Source organism: Pristiophorus japonicus, chromosome 3 (assembly GCF_044704955.1).
Source record: "Pristiophorus japonicus isolate sPriJap1 chromosome 3, sPriJap1.hap1, whole genome shotgun sequence".
Classification (NCBI taxonomy): domain Eukaryota; kingdom Metazoa; phylum Chordata; class Chondrichthyes; family Pristiophoridae; genus Pristiophorus; species Pristiophorus japonicus.
In genome coordinates, this window is record NC_091979.1 from 14,681,249 (window position 1) to 14,700,631 (window position 19,383).

The window sequence follows — 19,383 nt, forward strand, 5'->3', positions numbered from 1 at the left end:
CAAAAAGATCAAAAAGAGTTTCAATCAAAAAGAGTTTCATGCAAAAAGACCCCCAGGTCCCTCTGCACCACAGCATGTTGTAATTTCTCCCCATTCAAATAATATTCCCTTTTACTGTTTTTTTTCCCAAGGTGGATGACCTCACACTTTCCAACATTGTATTCCATCTGCCAAACCTTAGCCCATTTGCTTAACCTATCTAAATCTCTTTGCAGCCTCTGTGTCCTCGACATAACCCGCTTTCCCACTAATCTTTGTGTCATCTGCAAATTTTGTTACACTACACTCTGTCCCCTCTTCCTGGTCATCTATGTATATTGTAAACAGTTGTGGTCCCAGCACCGATCCCTGTGGCACACAACTATCCACCGATTTCCAACCCAAAAAAGGACCCATTTATCCCGACTCTCTGCTTTCTGTTAGCCAGCCAATTCTCGATCCATGCTAATACATTTCCTCTGACTCCGTGTACCTTTATCTTCTGCAGTAACCTTTTGTGTGGCACCTTATCGAATGCCTTTTGGAAATCTAAATACACCACATCCATTGGTACACCTCTATCCACCATGCTCGTTATATCCTCAAAGAATTCCAGTAAATTAGTTAAATATGATTTCCCCTTCATGAATCCATGTTGCATCTGCTTGATTGCACTATTCCTATCTAGATGTCCCGCTATTTCTTCCTTAATGATAGCTTCAAGCATTTTCCCCACTACAGATGTTAAACTAACCGGCCTATAGTTACCTGCCTTTTGCCTGCCCGCTTTTTTTTTTAAACAGAGGCGTTACATTAGCTGCTTTCCAATCCGATGGTACCTCCCCAGAGTCCAGAGAATTTTGGTAGATTATAACGAATGCATCTGCTATAACTTCTGCCATCTCTTTATACCCTGGGATGCATTTCATCAGGACCAGGGGACTTGTCTACCTTGAGTCCCATTAGCCTGTCCAGCACTACCCCCCTAGTGATAGTGATTGTCTCAAGGTCCTCCCTTCCCACATTCCCGTGACCAGCAATTTTTGGCATGGTTTTTGTGTCTTCCACTGTGAAGACTGAAGCAAAATAATTGTTTAAGGTCTCAGCCATTTCCACATTTCCCATTATTAAATCCCCCTTCTCATCTGTTAAGGGACCAACATTTACTTTAGTCACTCTTTTCCGTTTTATATATCGGTAAAAGCTTTTACTATCTGTTTTTATGTTTTGCGCAAGTTTACTTTCATAATCTATCTTTCCTTTCTTTATTGCTTTCTTAGTCATTCTTTGCTGTTGTTTAAAATTTTCCCAATCTTCTAGTTTCCCACTAACCTTGGCCACCTTATATGCATTGGTTTTTAATTTGATACTCCTTTATTTCCTTGGTTATCCACGGCTGGAAATCCCTTTTTCACTGGAATATATTTTTGTTGAGCACTATGAAAGAGCTCCTTAAAAGTCCTCCACTGTTCCTCAGTTGTGCCACAGTTTAGTCTATGTTCCCAGTCTACTTTAGCCAACTCTGCCCTCATCCCACTGTAGTTCCCTTTGTTTAAGCATAGTATGCTCGTTTGAGACACTACTTCCTCACCCTCAATCTGTATTACAAATTCAACCATACTGTGATCACTCATTCCGAGAGGATCTTTTACTAGATAGTTTATTATTCCTGTCTCATTACACAGGACCAGATCTAAGATAGCTTGCTCCCTTGTAGGTTCTGTAACATACTGTTCTAAGAAACAATCCCGTATGCATTCTGAATTCCTCCTCCAGGCTACCCCGTGCGATTTGATTTGACCAATCGATATGTAGGTTAAAATCCCCCATGATTACTGCCGTTCCTTTTTCACATGCTTCCATTATTCCCTTGATTATTGTCCGCCCCACCGTGAAGTTATTATTTGGGGGCCTATAAACTATGCTCACCAGTGACTTTTTCCCTTTACTATCTCTAATCTCCACCCACAATGATTCAACATTTTGTTCATTAGAGCCAATATCATCTCTCACAACTGCCCTGATATCATCCTTTATTAACAGAGCTACCCCACCTCCTTTCCGTTCTTGTCTATCTTTCCAAATTGTCAGATACCCCTGTATGTTTAATTCTCAGTCTTGGCCACCCTGCAACCACGATTCTGTAATGGTCACCAAATCATACCCATTTGTAATGATTTGTGCCGTCAACTCATTTACTTTGTTTCGAATGCTGCGTGCGTTTAGGTAAAGTGTTTTAATACTAGTTTTTAAACCATGATTTTTAGTTTTGACCCCTCCTGCAGCCCCTTTATATTCAAATATATTGTCCCTTCCTATCACCTTGTGGTTTACACTTACCCCAGTGCTACTCTGCTCTGTTGCCTCCTGCCTTTTGCATCCTTTCTTGGGGTTCTGTTCATCTGAGCTCTCACCCACTCTAACTAGCTCAGAGCCCTCTCCTGGGTTCCCATCCCCCTGCCGAGCTAGTTTAAAGCCCTCCCAACCGCACTATCAAAACCACCCGCGAGAACATTGGTCCCGTCTCTGTTGAGGTGTAACCTGTCCGACTTGTACAGGTCCCGCCTACCCCAGAAGCGGTCCCAATTGTTCAGGAAACTAAAGCCCTCCCTCCTACACCAATGCCCCAGCCACGTATTTATCTGACTAGCCTTCCTATTTCTACCCTCACTAGTATGTGGCACTGGCAGTAATCCAGAGATTACCACCTTTGAGGTCCTGGCTTTCAATCTTACTCCTAGCTCCCTAAACTCAGCTTTCAGGACCTCACCCCTCTTTCTACCTATGTCGTTGGTACCAATGTGGACCACAACCACTGGCTGTTCCCCTTCCCTCCCCAGAATTCCCTGCAGTCGCTCAGTGACATCATTGACCCTTGCACCAGGGAGGCAACACACCACCCTGATGTCATTTTTGCTGCCGCAGAAGCGCCTATCTGCTCCCCTAGCTATTGAGTCTCCTATCACTATAGCCCTTCTTCTTCCCTCCCCCCCCCCCCCCCCCCCCTCCCCCCCTGTGCAGCTGAGCCACCCACGGTGCTGTGGACTTGGCCCTGGCTGCACTCCCCAGAGGCATCACTGCCCTCGCCAGTAGTCAGAATAGAGTATCGGTTGGAGAGTGGGACAGCCTCAGGAGACTCCTGCACTCCCTGCCTCGCCATACTCTTGTGTGCGACGGTCACTCATTCCCTATCCTCCTGTAGCCTTTTAATCTGTGGGGTGACCAACGCCTGAAACGAGCTATCCACATTCCTCTCGTTCTCTCGGATGCTCCTCAGTGCCTCCAGTCCTCGCTCAAGCTCCGAGACTCGGCGCTCGAGTTGGAGGAGCTGGAAACACTTCCTGCACATGTGGTCATCCCCGTTGCGGGAAGCATCCAGGAATTCCCACATGGCACAGGTGTTGCATTCCGGTTGAACAAGCTGCCCTGCCATCCCACTAGTTACCCTTAAATTGTCCAGCAAAAACACTGACTCCCACTACACACACTAAACAGCTATTTAGTAATTTATCCTCTTATCTATTAGAACACAAAATCTAAGAGATATACTCACCAGCCGATCAGCCAACCACTTACCAGCTTGGCTGTGACGTCACTTTGATTTCTTGTCCCTCCACCCCGCACTGCTCGCTCACCGACTGCCGCTGGGCCTTTGTCGGCCGCTGACCCCGGACTGCCGCTGGGCCTTTGTCGGCCGCTGACCCCGGACTGCCGCTGGGCCTTTGTCGGCCGCTGACCCCGGACTGCCGCTGGGCCTTTGTCGGCCGCTGACCCCGGACTGCCGCTGGGCCTTGGTAGGCCGCTGACCCCGGACTGCCGCTGGGCCTTTGTCGGCCGCTGACCCCGGACTGCCGCTGGGCCTTGGTAGGCCGCTGACCCCGGACTGCCGCTGGGCCTTTGTCGGCCGCTGACCCCGGACTGCCGCTGGGCCTTAGTAGGCCACTGACCCCGGACTGCCGCTGGGCCTTTGTCGGCCACTGACCCCGGACTGCCGCTGGGCCTTGGTAGGCCGCTGATCCCGGACTGCCGCTGGGCCTTTGTCGGCCACTGACCCCGGACTGCCGCTGGGCCTTTGTCGGCCACTGACCCCGGACTGCCGCTGGGCCTTAGTAGGCCACTGACCCCGGACTGCCGCTGGGCCTTGGTAGGCCGCTGACCCCGGACTGCCGCTGGGCCTTGGTAGGCCGCTGACCCCGGACTGCCGCTGGGCCTTTGTCGGCCGCTGACCCCGGACTGCCGCTGACGCTGCTTCTCCCCGCACTCTGAAGCCACCTCTCGATTTCTCACCCCTCTATCTTTGTCAGCAGTTGGTTGGGCTGGTCTCTGGCTCTCCGCCTCCTACTCTCGCACTCCTTATCAGCTGCTATAGTGTCATCACTGGTCGGAAAAAGAAGACAAAACAGCACCTCCCACCCCCGCTTGCATGAACTTACCAAACTCATAAATACCACTCTATGCTTCTGCACGAGCTGCCTCTTTTTAAATTGTATCTAGGTCAGATGACTCACTACTGGTCAGTTGTTTACAGAACTGGTTTTAACTAGCTGCTAATTGACTCCTACTGGAGAGTTACCTTGTTTTTCTCTGCCTAAACCTGAAAGAATCCCAACTATTTAACTCTTCCCCCTTTAAATTAAACTGCTACTTACTTAGAAGCTACTGGCAATTGCCACTAACCATTTACTCCAGCCTCCAAATGGTTTAAAGAGAATAACCCTTAAAACTCACCCACTTACCAAACTCACAAATGCCACTCTATGCTGCTGCATACTAACTTTGTGTTTCATGCACAAGGACCATGTCTCCAAACTACCAGGCATTGTAAGCAGTGTAGAAGGAAGCATAAAATTACAGAAATATTAATATATTCAGCGAATGAACAAAGCTGTGGCAAATGCGGGAAAATGTTAGGCCATCCACTTTGGAGCAAAAAAGGAATACATAAGAAATAGGAGTCGGCCATTCGGCCCCTCGAGCCTGCTCCGCCATTCAATAAGATCATGGCTGATCTGATCATGGACTCAACGCCATTTCCCTGCCCGCTCCCCATAACCCTTGACTGAGGATAGAACAGAGTTCTTTCTAAACGGTGAAAAGCTAGAAACAGGGAAGGTCCAAAGGTGGGGGGAGGGCAGGCAGGCAGGTACATAGCTCATTAAAATGTCATGGACGGGAACAGAAAATAATCAAAATGGATCATGGAATGCTGGCCTAGATTGATAAATTTTTGTTGACCAAGGGCGTTGGGGGATATGGGCAAAGGCGGGTATGTGGAGTTAGGTTACAGATTAGCCATGATCTCATGGAATGGAGGAACAGGCTCGAGGGGCTGAATGGCCGCCTCCTATTCCTTTGTTGCTACTGAGAAATCCCGCTAAGTCGAGTTTCTGTCTGCCTGATGGGGAGTGCACTTTCTTTCTCTATCTGGAATTGGAAAGGACCATACAAAGATGGGAGAAAAAGCAATGTGTGAGGAGGACACATAAAATTTGCAGAAGGACATAGACAGGCTAAGTGAGTGGGCAAAAATTTTGCAGATGGAGTATAATTTGGGAAAGTGTGAGGTTATGCACTTTGGCAGAAAAAAAGTCAAAGAGCAAGTTATTATTTAAATGGAGAAAGATTGCAAAGTGCTGCAGTACAGCGGGACCTGGGGGTACTTGTGCATGAAACACAAAAGGTTAGTATGCAGGCACAGCAAGTGATCAGGAAGGCCGATGGTATCTTGGCCTTTATTGCAAAGGGATGGAGTATAAAAGCAAGGAACTCTTGCTATAGTTATACAGGGTATTGGTGAGGCCACACCTGAAAATTGGTTTCCATATTTTTGACAGGATATACTTGCTTTGGAGGCAGTTCAGAGAAGGTTCACTGGGTTGATTCCGGAGATGAGAGGGGTTGACTTATGAGGAAAGTTTGAGTAGGTTGGGCCTCTACTCGTTGGAATTCAGAAGAATGAGAGGTGACCTTATCGAAACATATAAGATTATGAGGGGGCTTGACAAGGTGGATGCAGAGAGGATGTTTCCACTGATAGGGGAGACTAGAACTAGAGGGCATAATCTTAGAATAAGGGGCCGCCCATTTAAAACTGAGATGAGGAGGAATTTCTTCTCGGAGGATTGTAAATCTGTGGAATTCACTGCCTCAGAGAGCTGTGGAGGCTGGGTCATTGAATAAATTTAAGACAGAGATAGACAGTTTCTTAACCGATACGGGAGTAAAGGATTATGGGGAGCGGGCTGGGAAGTGGAGCTGAGTCCATGATCAGATCAGCCATGATCTTATTAAATGGCAGAGCAGCCTCGAGGGGCCTTATGGCCTACTCCTGCTCCTATTTCTTTTGTTCTTATACTGTACTCTAGCCAATCCCATACTGTACTGTTCTCTTGCACCTGAAAAGCCTCTTGTGGACCCAATAAAATACAGCACTCTCTTGAATTTGGAGACCCTATTCGTCATCACTGGACAGCCTTTTCCACTTATTCTGCATTCTCTGTGTGAAGTAATTATATCTAACTGTGGTCACTGTTAGCGTGAATGTTTTCTCGGAAGAATCACTCAACACTCAGAGTTGGTTCCAACGCCAATGCGGCCTTTATTTTCGCTAGCGGGGAGGAAGCCTCAGGACTGGATCCAGGCACTGTAGATTCTCCCACGGGCCCCTGGGACATGTCTGATGTGCCATTTTAACCTTTATGGGTCTGCCTGGATTATGCTGTGCGCATACTATACAGCGCTGGCAATGTTTGGCTACGTCTCGCCCTACCCCGGCCCACCACCAGTCTTTGAGCAGCATTCCGTCTCGCCCAGTGTGGTCCGTCTCGCCCAGTGTGGTCCGGCTCGTGGTGTAGCCGGAGTAGTTCGGTCTGGATTGAGGACGGGGCGACTACTTGTAATCCCTTTCTCCATACCCCGTCCTCCCCAATGCTGGCCCCCTTGCTCTCCCATCGCGACCGTTCCTCCGAGCTACTTTCTTCCTGTACCTTACGTATATTCAGCTCTCCTGGTCCTATCACGGCCACTTTGATTATCTGGGGCTCATCTTCTTCCGCTGCGCTCCTAGCTGCTTGATCTGCCAGCATGTTTCCCCGCTGTTCCCTGGTCTCTACCCTTTGATGCGCCTTGATCTTTATTACTGCTGCCGTCGCAGGTCTTTTAACGGCTTTTACCAATTCCCGAACTATATTCTCGTGTTTAATGTGTCCCCCCACCTGAAGTGATGTACCCACGTCTACTCCAGGCTATCACGTATTCGTGTACTACCCCGAATGCGTACCGACTGTCGGTATAGACATTTACACGCTTCCCCTCTGCCCATTTGAGGGCTTCGGTCAACGCTACAAGCTCCGCCACTTGGGCGGACACTGTCCCTTCCAGTGCCCCTCGCAGGAGGGTGGCACCGTCCTGGTCTACCACGCCCCACCCGGTGCGGAATTGCCCGTCAATATATCGTCGGGACCCATCAACGTAAAGGGTTAAATCGGGGTCGCTCAGAGGTTCATCGGCTATTCCCCCTTCCGTTCCTTGGTCTATCTCAGTTTTGCAACTATGGGGTTCACCTTCGGTCACTATTCCTTCCGCGGGATTAAAACCTATATCCCTGATTACTTGTATGGACTGGTCTTTGGGTAATAGTACTGCCTCCCAGGTAGCCCGTCGCGCATCTGACACTGTTTTTAACCTCCCGGTGTTTAGCAATTCCACTATGGTGTGCTTCGTGTGTAGGATTAGCTGCCCCGACATCGTGACTGGTTCGCATATTCTTGCAGTCCAAGCGGCGCAATCAGGGGCAGCGACACACCGATGAAGTCCCTTCACTACCGGGGACTCTTGTGTCGAGTAATACGCTACTGGTCTCATTACCCCTCCCTTTTCCTGGGTTATAACGGCGCTATAGAAACCTTCGTCATGTCAGGTAGCTTCAGCTCCGGGGCTGCCAATAATTCGGCTTTTAATTTCCCATCGGCTTCCTCTTGCTCCAATCCCCACTCCACCTGTTCCGTTCCTGGTTTTCCTCCCCTCACTAGTCGCTGAATGGGTTCGGCCATATTCGCAAATTGAGGAATGAAATTCCTGCAATAGTTGAACAAGCCCACCGCCTCTGGAGGTAGATGCGAATCTCTCCTGAGACGCAGGGTCCAGTGGGATTGACCAAAATCCGTTGGCAATATCTAAAACGGTGAAAATCCTGTGTTCCGGATTCAGACCGTTGAAGATAGTCGCTGGGCTGGCCACAATCGGGTGTTCCCTGGGCATTACTTTATTTAGGGCTGTATAATCTATCGTTAGTCGGTAACTCTCATCCGGCTTTTTAACTGGCCACATCGGGGAGTTTGTGACTGACACTGTCTGTCGTAATATGCCTTGGTCTACCAGGGCTTCTGTTATTTGCTCAGTGGCCCGCATGGCCTCTGGTTTAATAGGGTATTGTTTGTGGGGAGGATCCCGTGACCTTCTCCGGTGTTATATCAATGAGCCCACAGTCCTGTTTGCTTTTTGCCCAAACTCCCGGGATGGCTTGACACAGTAATCCCAACATCCCGTCCTTAGACCAGTCTCTCGTCAAGGTGCCTGTTTTACCTAATGTGGTTATATTTTTTACTGGGGCCCATCTCCTGGCAACTTTATCCTTATACCCTTTCTTAGTCTTCCAGGTTACCCGCCTTCGCTGTGCGTCCACTATGGTGCCTAGTTCGCGGAGTAGGTCCATCCCTAATATCGTGCCCTCTGAACTGAACCGGTACCATTATACCGTCCACCTCGAGCACTTGTGGTTCACTCTGATATGCCGTGGTCCTGTCTCCCCCTACCCCTCGGATTATGATGGATCGCCGGGTAGTGGGTAGGTTGAGATTGGTTAGGGACACCGACGCCCCGGTGTCTATCAACATATCGCATCGCCGGCCCCCTAACGATGCATTGATCCACATACGGGGATCGGGTTCTTGGCTGGGGGCCGATGCGATTCATTGAGGATTCGTCTGCTTCTGGGTCAGCTGCTGTATAACGTCCAGCAGCTGCTGATTTCCGAGGGCACTGACGTCTGGAGCTCTTTCATTGGGGTTTCGTCCCGTTTTCGGTCACCGTTGCGGTCCCTTCCCTTCCTTGCCGCCTCCCTTTGCCCAACAGTCCTTTGACGCGTGACCTAATCGGTCACAGTTCCTACACTTGTTGCGTCCGTCACGTTTTGGGGCTCTACACTCGGCGCGGCGATGTCCCGTTTTGTTGCAGTTGTAACATGTCTCAGCCGCCTTTTTGTCGGTGGCCGCGCAGACCTCCGCTGTACTGGCGGCTATCTCGGACCTTTGTGGATTGTCTACCGAGGTCGCCCAACTTTCCAGATCATCAAAATTATTATACACCACCAAGCCTGTTTTTAGGATGGCTTGGTGGGCGGGGCTTAGTCCGTCCTTATACAACTGTATGAAGGCCGGGTTCTGCCGGTCTGCGTCCGGTACTCCGCTATGTGCCAAGAACGCCTCAAATTTCCTAACCCCGTACTCTTGTGCCCGTTCGTCCTTCTTTTGCACTACTCCCACTATCGAGTTCCAGTTTACGGGAACCTGGCCTAAGATGAGTGTCACGTTCGCTTTGAATGCTATCATGCTCGCCTCTTGCTGCTGCCTAGTAGCAGATAGGTCGGTACACCAGGCACCGCTTCGGGAATCATTCTGTAGTCTGTCCCAGTAGTTTTCTGGCATTTTAATCCTAACTATACCAGCGATGTCTTGATTGTGGAGTTGGTGGCAAATTTTCATTTCCTTGAGCTTCTGCCAGAAGGTTGCATTGCTATGGCGGGGTATTAGGGGTGGCAGTTTGTCTAACAACTGCATCGTGTCCCCGGGGGACAACGATGTGTATGTTATTCGTGTTTGTGCGGGTCGGACGGGACTGCCATTACGTCCTGCCTCTGCTGGGACCGCGGGTATGCGTTCCACCTTTAGCGACGCGATCTTGGCCGGGTTTATTGTAGCATAGGGGGGTGGCAAGACGTCCCCTTTAACCGAGTCTCAACTATCCGTTTCATTCCCTAAGCATTCCAAATCTTCCTCACTAGGTGGCGCACTTGGGCTATTCATGGTCAGGACTGGCAACACTGTCTGTCCGTTTTCAACAGTTACTTGCTTTCTTTTTGTTTGCACATACTGGTTTACTTTCTCTGTTAACTTTACATGGGCTCGCAGTATCAAAACTACTGACTTTTCCTGTTTGTCTTTCTTTTCCTTCTCCCACCATTCCCTTTGATTCGCTGGCAGGTCCTGAGGATCCCACCCTGCTCTAATCATTTTCTCGATTAGTTTCTTTTGTTTTTACGCCAGGTGGCGGGTAAGGGACCCTTCTGGTCCCCACTCGAGGTTACTTGCTTTATTGGCCATTCCTGGGTAGGACTAGAACCGTTAGGAATCTACTCTGAGGTCCGCTTTCTACCTAGCGTAACTTGTAGTAGACCGTCTCCTGGCTACTGTCAGGTCACAAGTTCTGCTGTTACACAAACTTATACAATTCTTAAAACGCGTTTAAGCAATTCCCGCAGTGCTTACGTTAACCTTAACGACTACCTACCACCGCTCTGCCCATTGGTCCGACCCTGTTCACAGGTTTGGATTCCGTTAGCCACTGTACACCGCTTGGTTCTACCCCGGGGTATATTTCAAATTACACTACTGGGTCCGGAAGATGTCTTTCGGTATCACGATCCCACGATCCAAGTGTGTTCCCGGCACCTACTTAGTTCCTGGCCGTCATGTGGGACTAAAGTCCTCTTAATTCAGGCTCAGGCTAGGTGTTTGAGATATTGGACCGTCCCCTCGTGTCGATCAACCAGCATCCACCTTCCGCACCCGTTATAAAATTTTGTTTCAGGTATACTCACCCGGTTTCTCCAAGAGCGTTCGGCGACATTCGAAATCATGCTTGTGACGCCACTGTTAGCGTGAATGTTTTCTCGGAAGAATCACTCAACACTCGGAGTCGGTTCCAGCGCCAATGCGGCCTTTATTTTCGCTAGCCGGGAGGAAGCCTCAGGACTGGATCCAGGCACTTTTCTCCGACGAATAAAGAAACTCATCGATATTCATATGTTTTACAATAGTTCTTTACAGTTACTCAGCCCACTTCGGCTGGACACAATCCAATCATAACGATTATAGATTACATATAGGTTTCTTTAACCCAATAGAATTCTCCTGATATCTCAGGGGCTGTATGTTCGGTTTTTGTCAGCTCGGGCTGATTAATGACCTCGTTATGTGAGGTGGGCCCCCCTTATCGCTGTTCCTCAGGCTCTGCTGTGTGAAGTCCTTAGTCAAAGGACATTCCACATCAGGTATTATAATGGTTCGTTTATAGTTATCTTGTCTCAAGTGAGTGAGCTAAGGCATTCCCGGTAGTGGGCCTCACAGGGTCATTGCTCGGTCATTGGTCGGTCAGCCCCAGTTCATTACTTGACTAACGGGGTTCCCATCATGCTTGGGCAGCCATTTTATATGTGGCCACTTTAAACTTGTATGAGTTTAGATATATTCAGCAGGTGCCTAATGCCTAGTGTTTTGATATATTCAGCAGGTGCCTAATGCCTACAACAGTCACATTCCCTCTTCTGAGTCCGAGTCCCCTAGATGTTGTTGGTTAGTAAAGAATGTGTTTCGAGCTCAACCCGCTGATTGCCAACTACACTGTTTTTTTGCTTTAAAACAGTATTACATGACCAGGAACTACTCTACGATAATTGCCTTTGCAGTGGGAGCCAAGTACAAAGCAGGGAATGGATTCAGCATGATCGGAGCCCACACAGACAGCCCCTGCCTACGGGTGAGTCTGGAATGCCAGCCAGCGTGGTTTCGGTTCTACAGGAAGGGTGCATGGATATAACCGAGGGACGGGAATTGAGCTGAGCATAATATTAACAATCTCACTGTGAATGTTTCTAACCTTGGTCCGTGAAGGCGATTGATGCCAGACAGGAAAGAGTTGGTTTTGGCGGTGAGCGTAACAAGGCAACGTCTCGCTGAAGGCCTTCTCCCCCAAAATGTCTGACCGGTATTGGGGGAAGAGGCACAGCTGGAGCATGGGCAATGCGGCTTGACTGTCGGGAGGAGGGCTGTCGCTGCACCAGGGTTGCGAAACTCGTCCACAACACATGCACACACACACATACACTCCTAACAAACTGCCTTTACACAACTGAGGGGAGAAAGGAATCGCTAGATCTCTGTCTTGAATACTAAGGGAATCGAGGGATAGTGCAGGAAAGTGGAGTTGAGGTAGATCAGCCATGATCTCATTGAATGGTGGAGCAGGCTCGAGGGGCCGAATAGCCTACCCCTGCTCCTAATTCTTATGTTCTACCTAGATGATGAAGCAGATAGAGAACATGATGAAGCAGAAAAAGAGCGTGTAGAGATCCCCGAGTGCTGTGGGACTGGAGGAGGTTATAGAGATAAGGAGGAGTGAGGCCATGGAGAGATATGAAAACACAGTTGAGCATTATCTGATTTTTATCACATTGCTGTGTGTGTGTGGGAGCTTGCTGTGCGCAAATTGGCTGCCGCATTTCCTACATTACGACGGTGACAACACTTGAACACTTCAAAAAATATTTAATTGGCTGTAAAGAGCGTGAAGGCGCTATATAAATGCAAGTCTTTTTTCATTTCCCAACTTTCCCCAGGGTGATTTCACTTCGACTGTTAGTTATCAGAGTGACCTCCCATCCCACCAGTCGAAGTCCTTGGGATCATAGTTAACACTCTTGGCTCTGAGTCAGAAGGTTGTGTGTTCGAGCCCGACTCTAGGACTTGAGCGTATCATTGACTACACTTCAAAATGATTTAATTGCATATGAAGTGCTTTAGACATCCCGAGGATGTGTGTAATGGCACAAGATAAATGCACTTTTTTCTTTTACTAATCATTGTCTTCCTAGGCAGGTGTTAAGTCCAGCGCTGAGATTTACAGAGCAGCTTACTAACCAACTGCGGCGCCCAGCCAGTCAACATTCCTAATCCCTGCCCCACGGCAAACCGATTGCCAAGGTACCTTACTTGCAGCACAAAGTGTGAAATTGCTCGATAACGAAAGGCAGGCAGATGCCTGATTTTCCTTTCTCCAAAACCAACAGCCTGCTCATGAAACTTCACTCCCAGAAAAAGCACATTTCGAAATCACGAGTCCCCACGATTTCAATAGAGAGATAAGCACACAGCCATTGAAAGAGGAATGCGGCTCGCTGAATCGACCACCTTCATCGAAGCACATTGCATACTATTTACAGCACAGAAACAGGCCATTGGGCCCAACTGGCCCGTGCCAGTGTTTATGCTCCACACCAGCCTCCTCCCACCCTACTTCATCCCACCCTATCAGCATATCCTTCTATTCCGTTCTCCCTCATGTGTTTATCCAGCTTCCCCTTAAATACATCTATGCTATTCAGTTCAACTGCTCCCTGCAGAGATCCACTTTCTAATCACTCTCTGGGTAAACTCTCTGCTCTGTGACTCAGTGGTCTGCACACTCTCACCTCTGGGTTCAAGTCACACTCCAGGGACTTGAGCACAAAAAGAATCTAGGCTGACACTCCCAGTGCAGTGCTGAGGGAGCACGTTAAACCGAGGCCTCGCCTGCTCTCTCTCGTGGATGTAAACGATACCATGGCACTATTTCGAAGAAGAGCAGGGGAGTTATCTCCGGTGTCCTGGCCAATATTTATCCCTCAATCTGGTCATTATCACATTGCTGTTTCTGGGAGCTTGCTTGTTCCCTAGATTCTGGAGAGGTCCCAGGGAGCAAATGTAATGCTCCTATTTTTTTTAAAAAAAGGAGGCAGACAGAAAGCAGGAAACTATAGATCGGTTAGTTTAATATCTGTGGTTGGGAAAATGCTGGAGTCCATTATTAAGGAAGCAGTAGCAGGACATTTGGAAAAGCATAATACAGTCAAGCGGAGTCAGCATGGTTTTACGAAAGGGAAATCATGTTTGACAAATTTGCTGGAGTTCTTTGAGGATGTAATGAACAGGATGGATAAAGGGGGAACCAGTGAACGTGTTGTATTTGGATTTCCAGAAGGCATTCGATAAGGTGCCACATAAAAGGTTACTGCACAACATAAAAGCTCACGGGGTTGGGGGTAATATATTAGCATGGATAGAGGATTGGCTAACTAACAGAGAACAGAGAATCGGGTTAAATAGGACATTTTCTGGTTGGCAAACGGTGACTAGTGGGGTGCTGCAGGGATCGGTGCTGGGCCCTCAACAATTTATAATTTATATTAATGGCTTGGATGAAGGGACCGAGTGTAATGTAGCCAAGTTTCCTGATGATACAAAGATGGGTGGGAAAGCAAGTTGTGAGGAGGACACAAAAAAATTGCAAAGGGATATAGACAGGCTAAGTGAGCGGGCAAACATTTGGCAGATGGAGTATAGTGTGAGGTTATACACTTTGGCAGGAAAAATAAAATTATTATTTAAATGGATAGAAATTATAAAATGCTGCAGTACAGACGGACCTGGAGGTCCTTGTGCATGCAACAAAAAGAAAAGTTAGTCTGCAGGTACAGCAAGTGATCAGGAAGGCAAATGGAATGTTGGCCTTTATTGCAAGGGGGATGAACAATAAAAGCAGAGAAGTCCTGCTGCAACTGTACAGGGTACTGGTGAGGCCACACCTGGAGTACTGCGTGGAGTTTTGATCTTACTTAAGGAAGGAGATACTTGCAATGGAGGAAGTTCAGAGAAGGTTCACGGGGTTGATTCCTGAGATGAAGCGGTTGACTTATGAAGAAAGGTTGAGCAGGTTTGGACTATACTCATTGGAGTTCAGAAGAATGAGAGGTGATCTTTTAAAACATATAACTGAGGGGGCTCGACATGGTAGATGCAGAGAGAATGTTTCCTCCAGTGGGGGAATCTAGAACTAGGGGACATAGTCTCAGAATAAGGGGTCGTCCATTTAGAACTGAGATGAGGAGGAATTTCTTCCCTGTGGGTCATAAATCTGTGGAATTCTCTGCTTTAGAGGCTGAGTCATTGAATATATTTAAGGTGAAGCGATTTTTGAGCGATAAGGGAGTGTTGGGTTATGGGGAGCGGGCAGGGAAGTGGAGCTGAGCCCAAGATCAGACATGCCATGATCTTATTAAAAATCAAGGGGCCAAATGGCCTGCTCCTGCTCCTATTTATCATGTTCTAATGTACGCAAATTGGCTGCCGCGTTTCCCACATTACAACAGTGACTACACTCCAAAAGTACTTCATCGGCTGTAAGGAGCTTTTGAGACGTCCGATGGTCGTGAAAGGCGCTATATAAATCCACGTCTTTCTTTAATAAACGCCCGATGTTGCAAAGTTGTGCAGATTGCAGCCACTCGACGATGTACAAAAACAGTACAGCTGGGTTATGGAGGGGAATATTTAGCCAGGGTTCCAGCTCCGAGTTGCTGCCCAGTGACTCCCCTGGAATGTGTATTGGTGGCCGGGGAGGGAAGCACTATATGCACACACTTAGCTGTTGAATTTTGTTTCTGTTCCCAGGTGAAGCTCCGGTCCAAGAAGACAAAGGTTGGCTACCTGCAGGTGGGGGTGGAATGTTACGGCGGCGGGATCTGGAACACCTGGTTTGACCGCGATCTCACAATAGCCGGCAGGGTTTTGGTGAAGGTGAGTTGGGTTCATTTTCTCCCGGCTCCAGCCGAGCCTCCATTTTAAAAACGGAGTGACTCCTGCCAACGAGCCGGAATCTGAATACAGTGAAGCTGGATCTGCGCGTGAATCTGGAAATTTCGATGATAACATAAGAAATAGGAGCAGGAGTAGGCCATACGGCCCCTCGAGCCTGCTCCGCCATTTAATACGATCATGGCTGATCCGATCATGGACTCAGGTCCACTTCCCCGCCTGCTCCCCATAACCCCGTATTCCCTTATCGTTTAAGAAACTGTCCATCTCTGTCTTAAATTTATTCAATGTCCCGGCTTCCACAGCTCTCTGAGGCAGTGAATTCCACAGATTTACAACCCTCTGAGAAGAAATTCCTCCTCATCTCAGTTTTAAATTCTAAGATCATGCCCTCTAGTTCTAATCTCCCCCATCAGTGGAAACATTCTCTCTGCATCCATCTTGTCAAGCCCACTCATAATCTTATACGTTTCGATAAGATCACCTCTCATTCTTCTGAATTCCAATGAGTAGAGGCCCAACCTACTCAACCTTTCCTCATAAGTCAACCCCCTCCCCCATCCCCGGAATCAACCTAGTGAACCTTCTCTGAACTGCCTCCAAAGCCAGTATATCCTTTTGTAAATATGGAAACCAAAACTGCACGCAGTACTCCAGGTGTGGCCTCACCAATACCTTGTATCGCTGTCGCAAGACTTCCCTGCTTTTATACTCCATCCCCTTTGCAATAAAGGCCAAGATGTTCCCAACATTCCAGCCGCGCTCCCTGCCCTGTTCCCATTCCCCACCACTTGGGATTCTTTAAATTAAAATTTTATCCAAGCTTTCTGCCCCAAACTTTCTTCAGGCGACACGATGTCCACTGTGTAGTTGATAAAGTTTCATCCCAATTAAAAAGTAAACAGAACCTATACAAAATAAGTGCTTCCGACATGACTGCGACAGCCTCTTCACAGACCCACCGACAGTCGCTGCAAAAGACTTCACCACGCGCAGTTTCACTCAACAATTTTCTTCCAAATCGGAACCACCAAAAAAAACACGGACTGCGCACACGCATCGACTTCTGGTTTGTTGGCAGCAGGCGCGTGCCAATATTCTCATCCTTGTTATCCAATCCCTTCGTGGCCTCGCATCTCCCTATCTCTCTAACCTCCTCCAGCCCCACAGCTGTCTGAGATCTCTGCGCCTCTGGCCTCTTGAGCATCCCCCACTTTCCATCACTCCACCATTGGTGGCCGTGCCTTCAGCCGCCTAGGCTCCAAGCTCTGGAATTCCCTCCCAAAACCTCTCTACCTCTCTCCTCCTTTAAGACGCTCCTTAAAATCTATCTCTTTGACCAAGCTTTTGGTCAGCTGTCCTTGTATCTCCTTATGTGGCTCGGTGTCAAATTTTGTTTGGTAACCCTGCGATGAAGCTCTTTGGGGCATTTTAATGCATTAAAGGCACTATATAAATGCATGGTTTTGTTGTTGTTCTAGCTCCTTCTCCACCTCCAGTGCACGCAGTGCCAAGTAAGTCTGGTTTGACGCGGCAATTTCGTACATGCTTCAGCTCTCTGCTTCTCTTCTGTTTCCAGAACGGAGACAAGTTGGAGCATCGCCTGATCAACGTGGGTCACCCTGTCCTTCGTATCCCTCACCTGGCCATCCACCTGCAGAGAGAGATGAACGACAACTTCGGGCCTAACAAAGAGACCCACCTGTACGCCTGCGCGTTTGGCAACCTTTGCGACGCGCTGAGACACTCGCCCCGGCTTGACTGGTGGTAGAACGCGCGCTTTTGGCCGCGGGTTCGCGTCCCACCTCGGGAGACTTGAGCACGTAGTCCAGGCTGACGCTTCACCGCAGTACCGAGGGGCGATGCCCCCTCTAAGCTGTGCTTGGTTCTACGCAGCCTGTTTCTGCGCATGCGCGGTATCTTTAAATTTCTGCGCATGCGGGGCATTAACAATATAAAAGCTGGTGAGTGGCATGCGGGGGACCTTTGAGATTACCGGCCGCGCACCTTAGGGGGTGCATTGCCAAAGGGAGTGCTGCACTGTCAGAGTAGTGTTCCTTGATTCAGACTTTAAACCGAGGTCCTGTCTGCGTGTTTATGGGAACGGGAGCAATAGTGGTTATGTTACTGGACTTGTTTTCAAATCCCTCCATGGGCTCGCCCCTCCCTATCTCTGTAACCTCCTCCAGCCCCACAACCCCCCCCCCCCTACCCCCGAGACCTCTGTGCTCCTCCAATTGTGGCCTCATGTGCATCCCCAATTTTAATCGCTCCACCATCGGCCATGCCTTCAGCTGCCCAGGCCCTAAGCTCTGGAATTCCCTCCCTAAACCTCTCCACCTCTCTCTCCTCTAAGACGCTCCTTAAAACCTACTTCTGTGACCTTTTGGTCATCTTCCCTCGTATCTCCTGTGGCTCAATATCAAAAATGTTTTTTATTGATATTGCTCTTAAGAGCCTTGCGATGTTTTGTTACGTTAAATGCGCTATATAAAGCTAAGCTGTTGTTGTGGTAGAGAGTTCCACATTCTCACCACTCTCTATGTAAAGATGTTTCTCCTGAATTCCCTAGTGGATTTATTAGTGACTGTCTTGTATTTATGGCCCTGAGTTCTGTTCTCCCTTCAAGTGCAAACATCATAGACGATCCCTCGAACGAGGATGACTTGCTTCCACGAGAGTTCACAGATGTTTCCATGAAGGACCTGATGTTCCAGTCCTGAACTCCACTTGAGGGGGTGGAAGATGCCTGTGTGTGGATTTTAAGTGTGTGGCTTGACAGAGCTAGGCCTTTATCCAGTAGCAAGAATTAACCAGGACGACTGGAGACCTGCTCTGCTGCACGGACCCAGTGCACGCACACATCGCAGTGTGGGCTGGGCCCGTGCTGCCCCTGGGCCCTTGGCTCTTCTGGGCCCCGTACCCTCATTCGCCGCACCTCCGCCCACAATGTCCCAGGGCCCGGCGCCCCAGCTCTATTTGTAGCCCCGTCCTACGATAGTGTTCTCACACAGGTCGGGGCGGCTATCCCATCAAAATCCTTTCATAATTTTGAAGACCTCAATCAGGTCACGCCCTCAGCCTCTTCTAGAGAAAGGAACTCTAGTCTGTTCAATCTTTCCAGATAGGTGTAAGCTCTCAGTTCTGGTATTCTAGTAAATGTTTTTTGTGCATTCTCCAGTGCCTCTATATCCTTTTTATAATGCGGAGACCAGAACTGAGCACAGTAATGCCAAGTGTGTTCTAACCAAGGTTCTCAACATAACTTCTCAGCTTTTTAACTCTATCCCTCTAAAAACAAACTCTGGTGCCTGGTTTGCTTTTTTTTTTAAATGGCCTTATTAACCTGCGTTGCTACCTTTTAGTGATCTGTTTATCTGTGCTTCCAGGCCCCTCTGTCCCTCTACTCCATTTAGATAATTACTTTGCAAGGAGTATGTGGCCCAATTTTCCCTGTAGGCTGCGTAGCGCGCCAGGGGTCAATAGAAAAGGGAATTAAGGGTTACGGGGAGCGGGCGGGTAGGTGGAGCTGAGTCCACGGCCAGATCAGCCATGATCTTGTTGAATGGCGGAGCAGGCTCGAGGGGCTAGATGGCCTACTCCTGTTCCTAATTCTCATGTTCTTAAAAACCGTGCTTGTGCGGTATTTTGAATGGGTCACGTGGCCTCAAAAACAATTACAGGGAACGTTAATGTAGCCTGCTCTACCCTAATTTAT

At 48.6% G+C, this 19,383-nt stretch overlaps 1 protein-coding gene across 8 annotated transcripts in view; it reads left to right on the forward strand.

Annotated features, from left to right (window-relative positions):
• dnpep (aspartyl aminopeptidase) overlaps positions 1-19,383 on the forward strand; it is a 97,922-nt gene that overhangs the window by 30,643 nt on the left and 47,896 nt on the right. For all 8 annotated transcript variants that reach the window (XM_070875195.1, XM_070875199.1, XM_070875200.1 and 5 more), the window contains 3 exons: positions 11,680-11,793; positions 15,522-15,647; positions 17,245-17,369. In XM_070875195.1, coding sequence (XP_070731296.1) covers positions 11,680-11,793; positions 15,522-15,647; positions 17,245-17,369 — 365 coding nt within the window. The remainder of the gene's footprint in view (positions 1-11,679; positions 11,794-15,521; positions 15,648-17,244; positions 17,370-19,383) is intronic.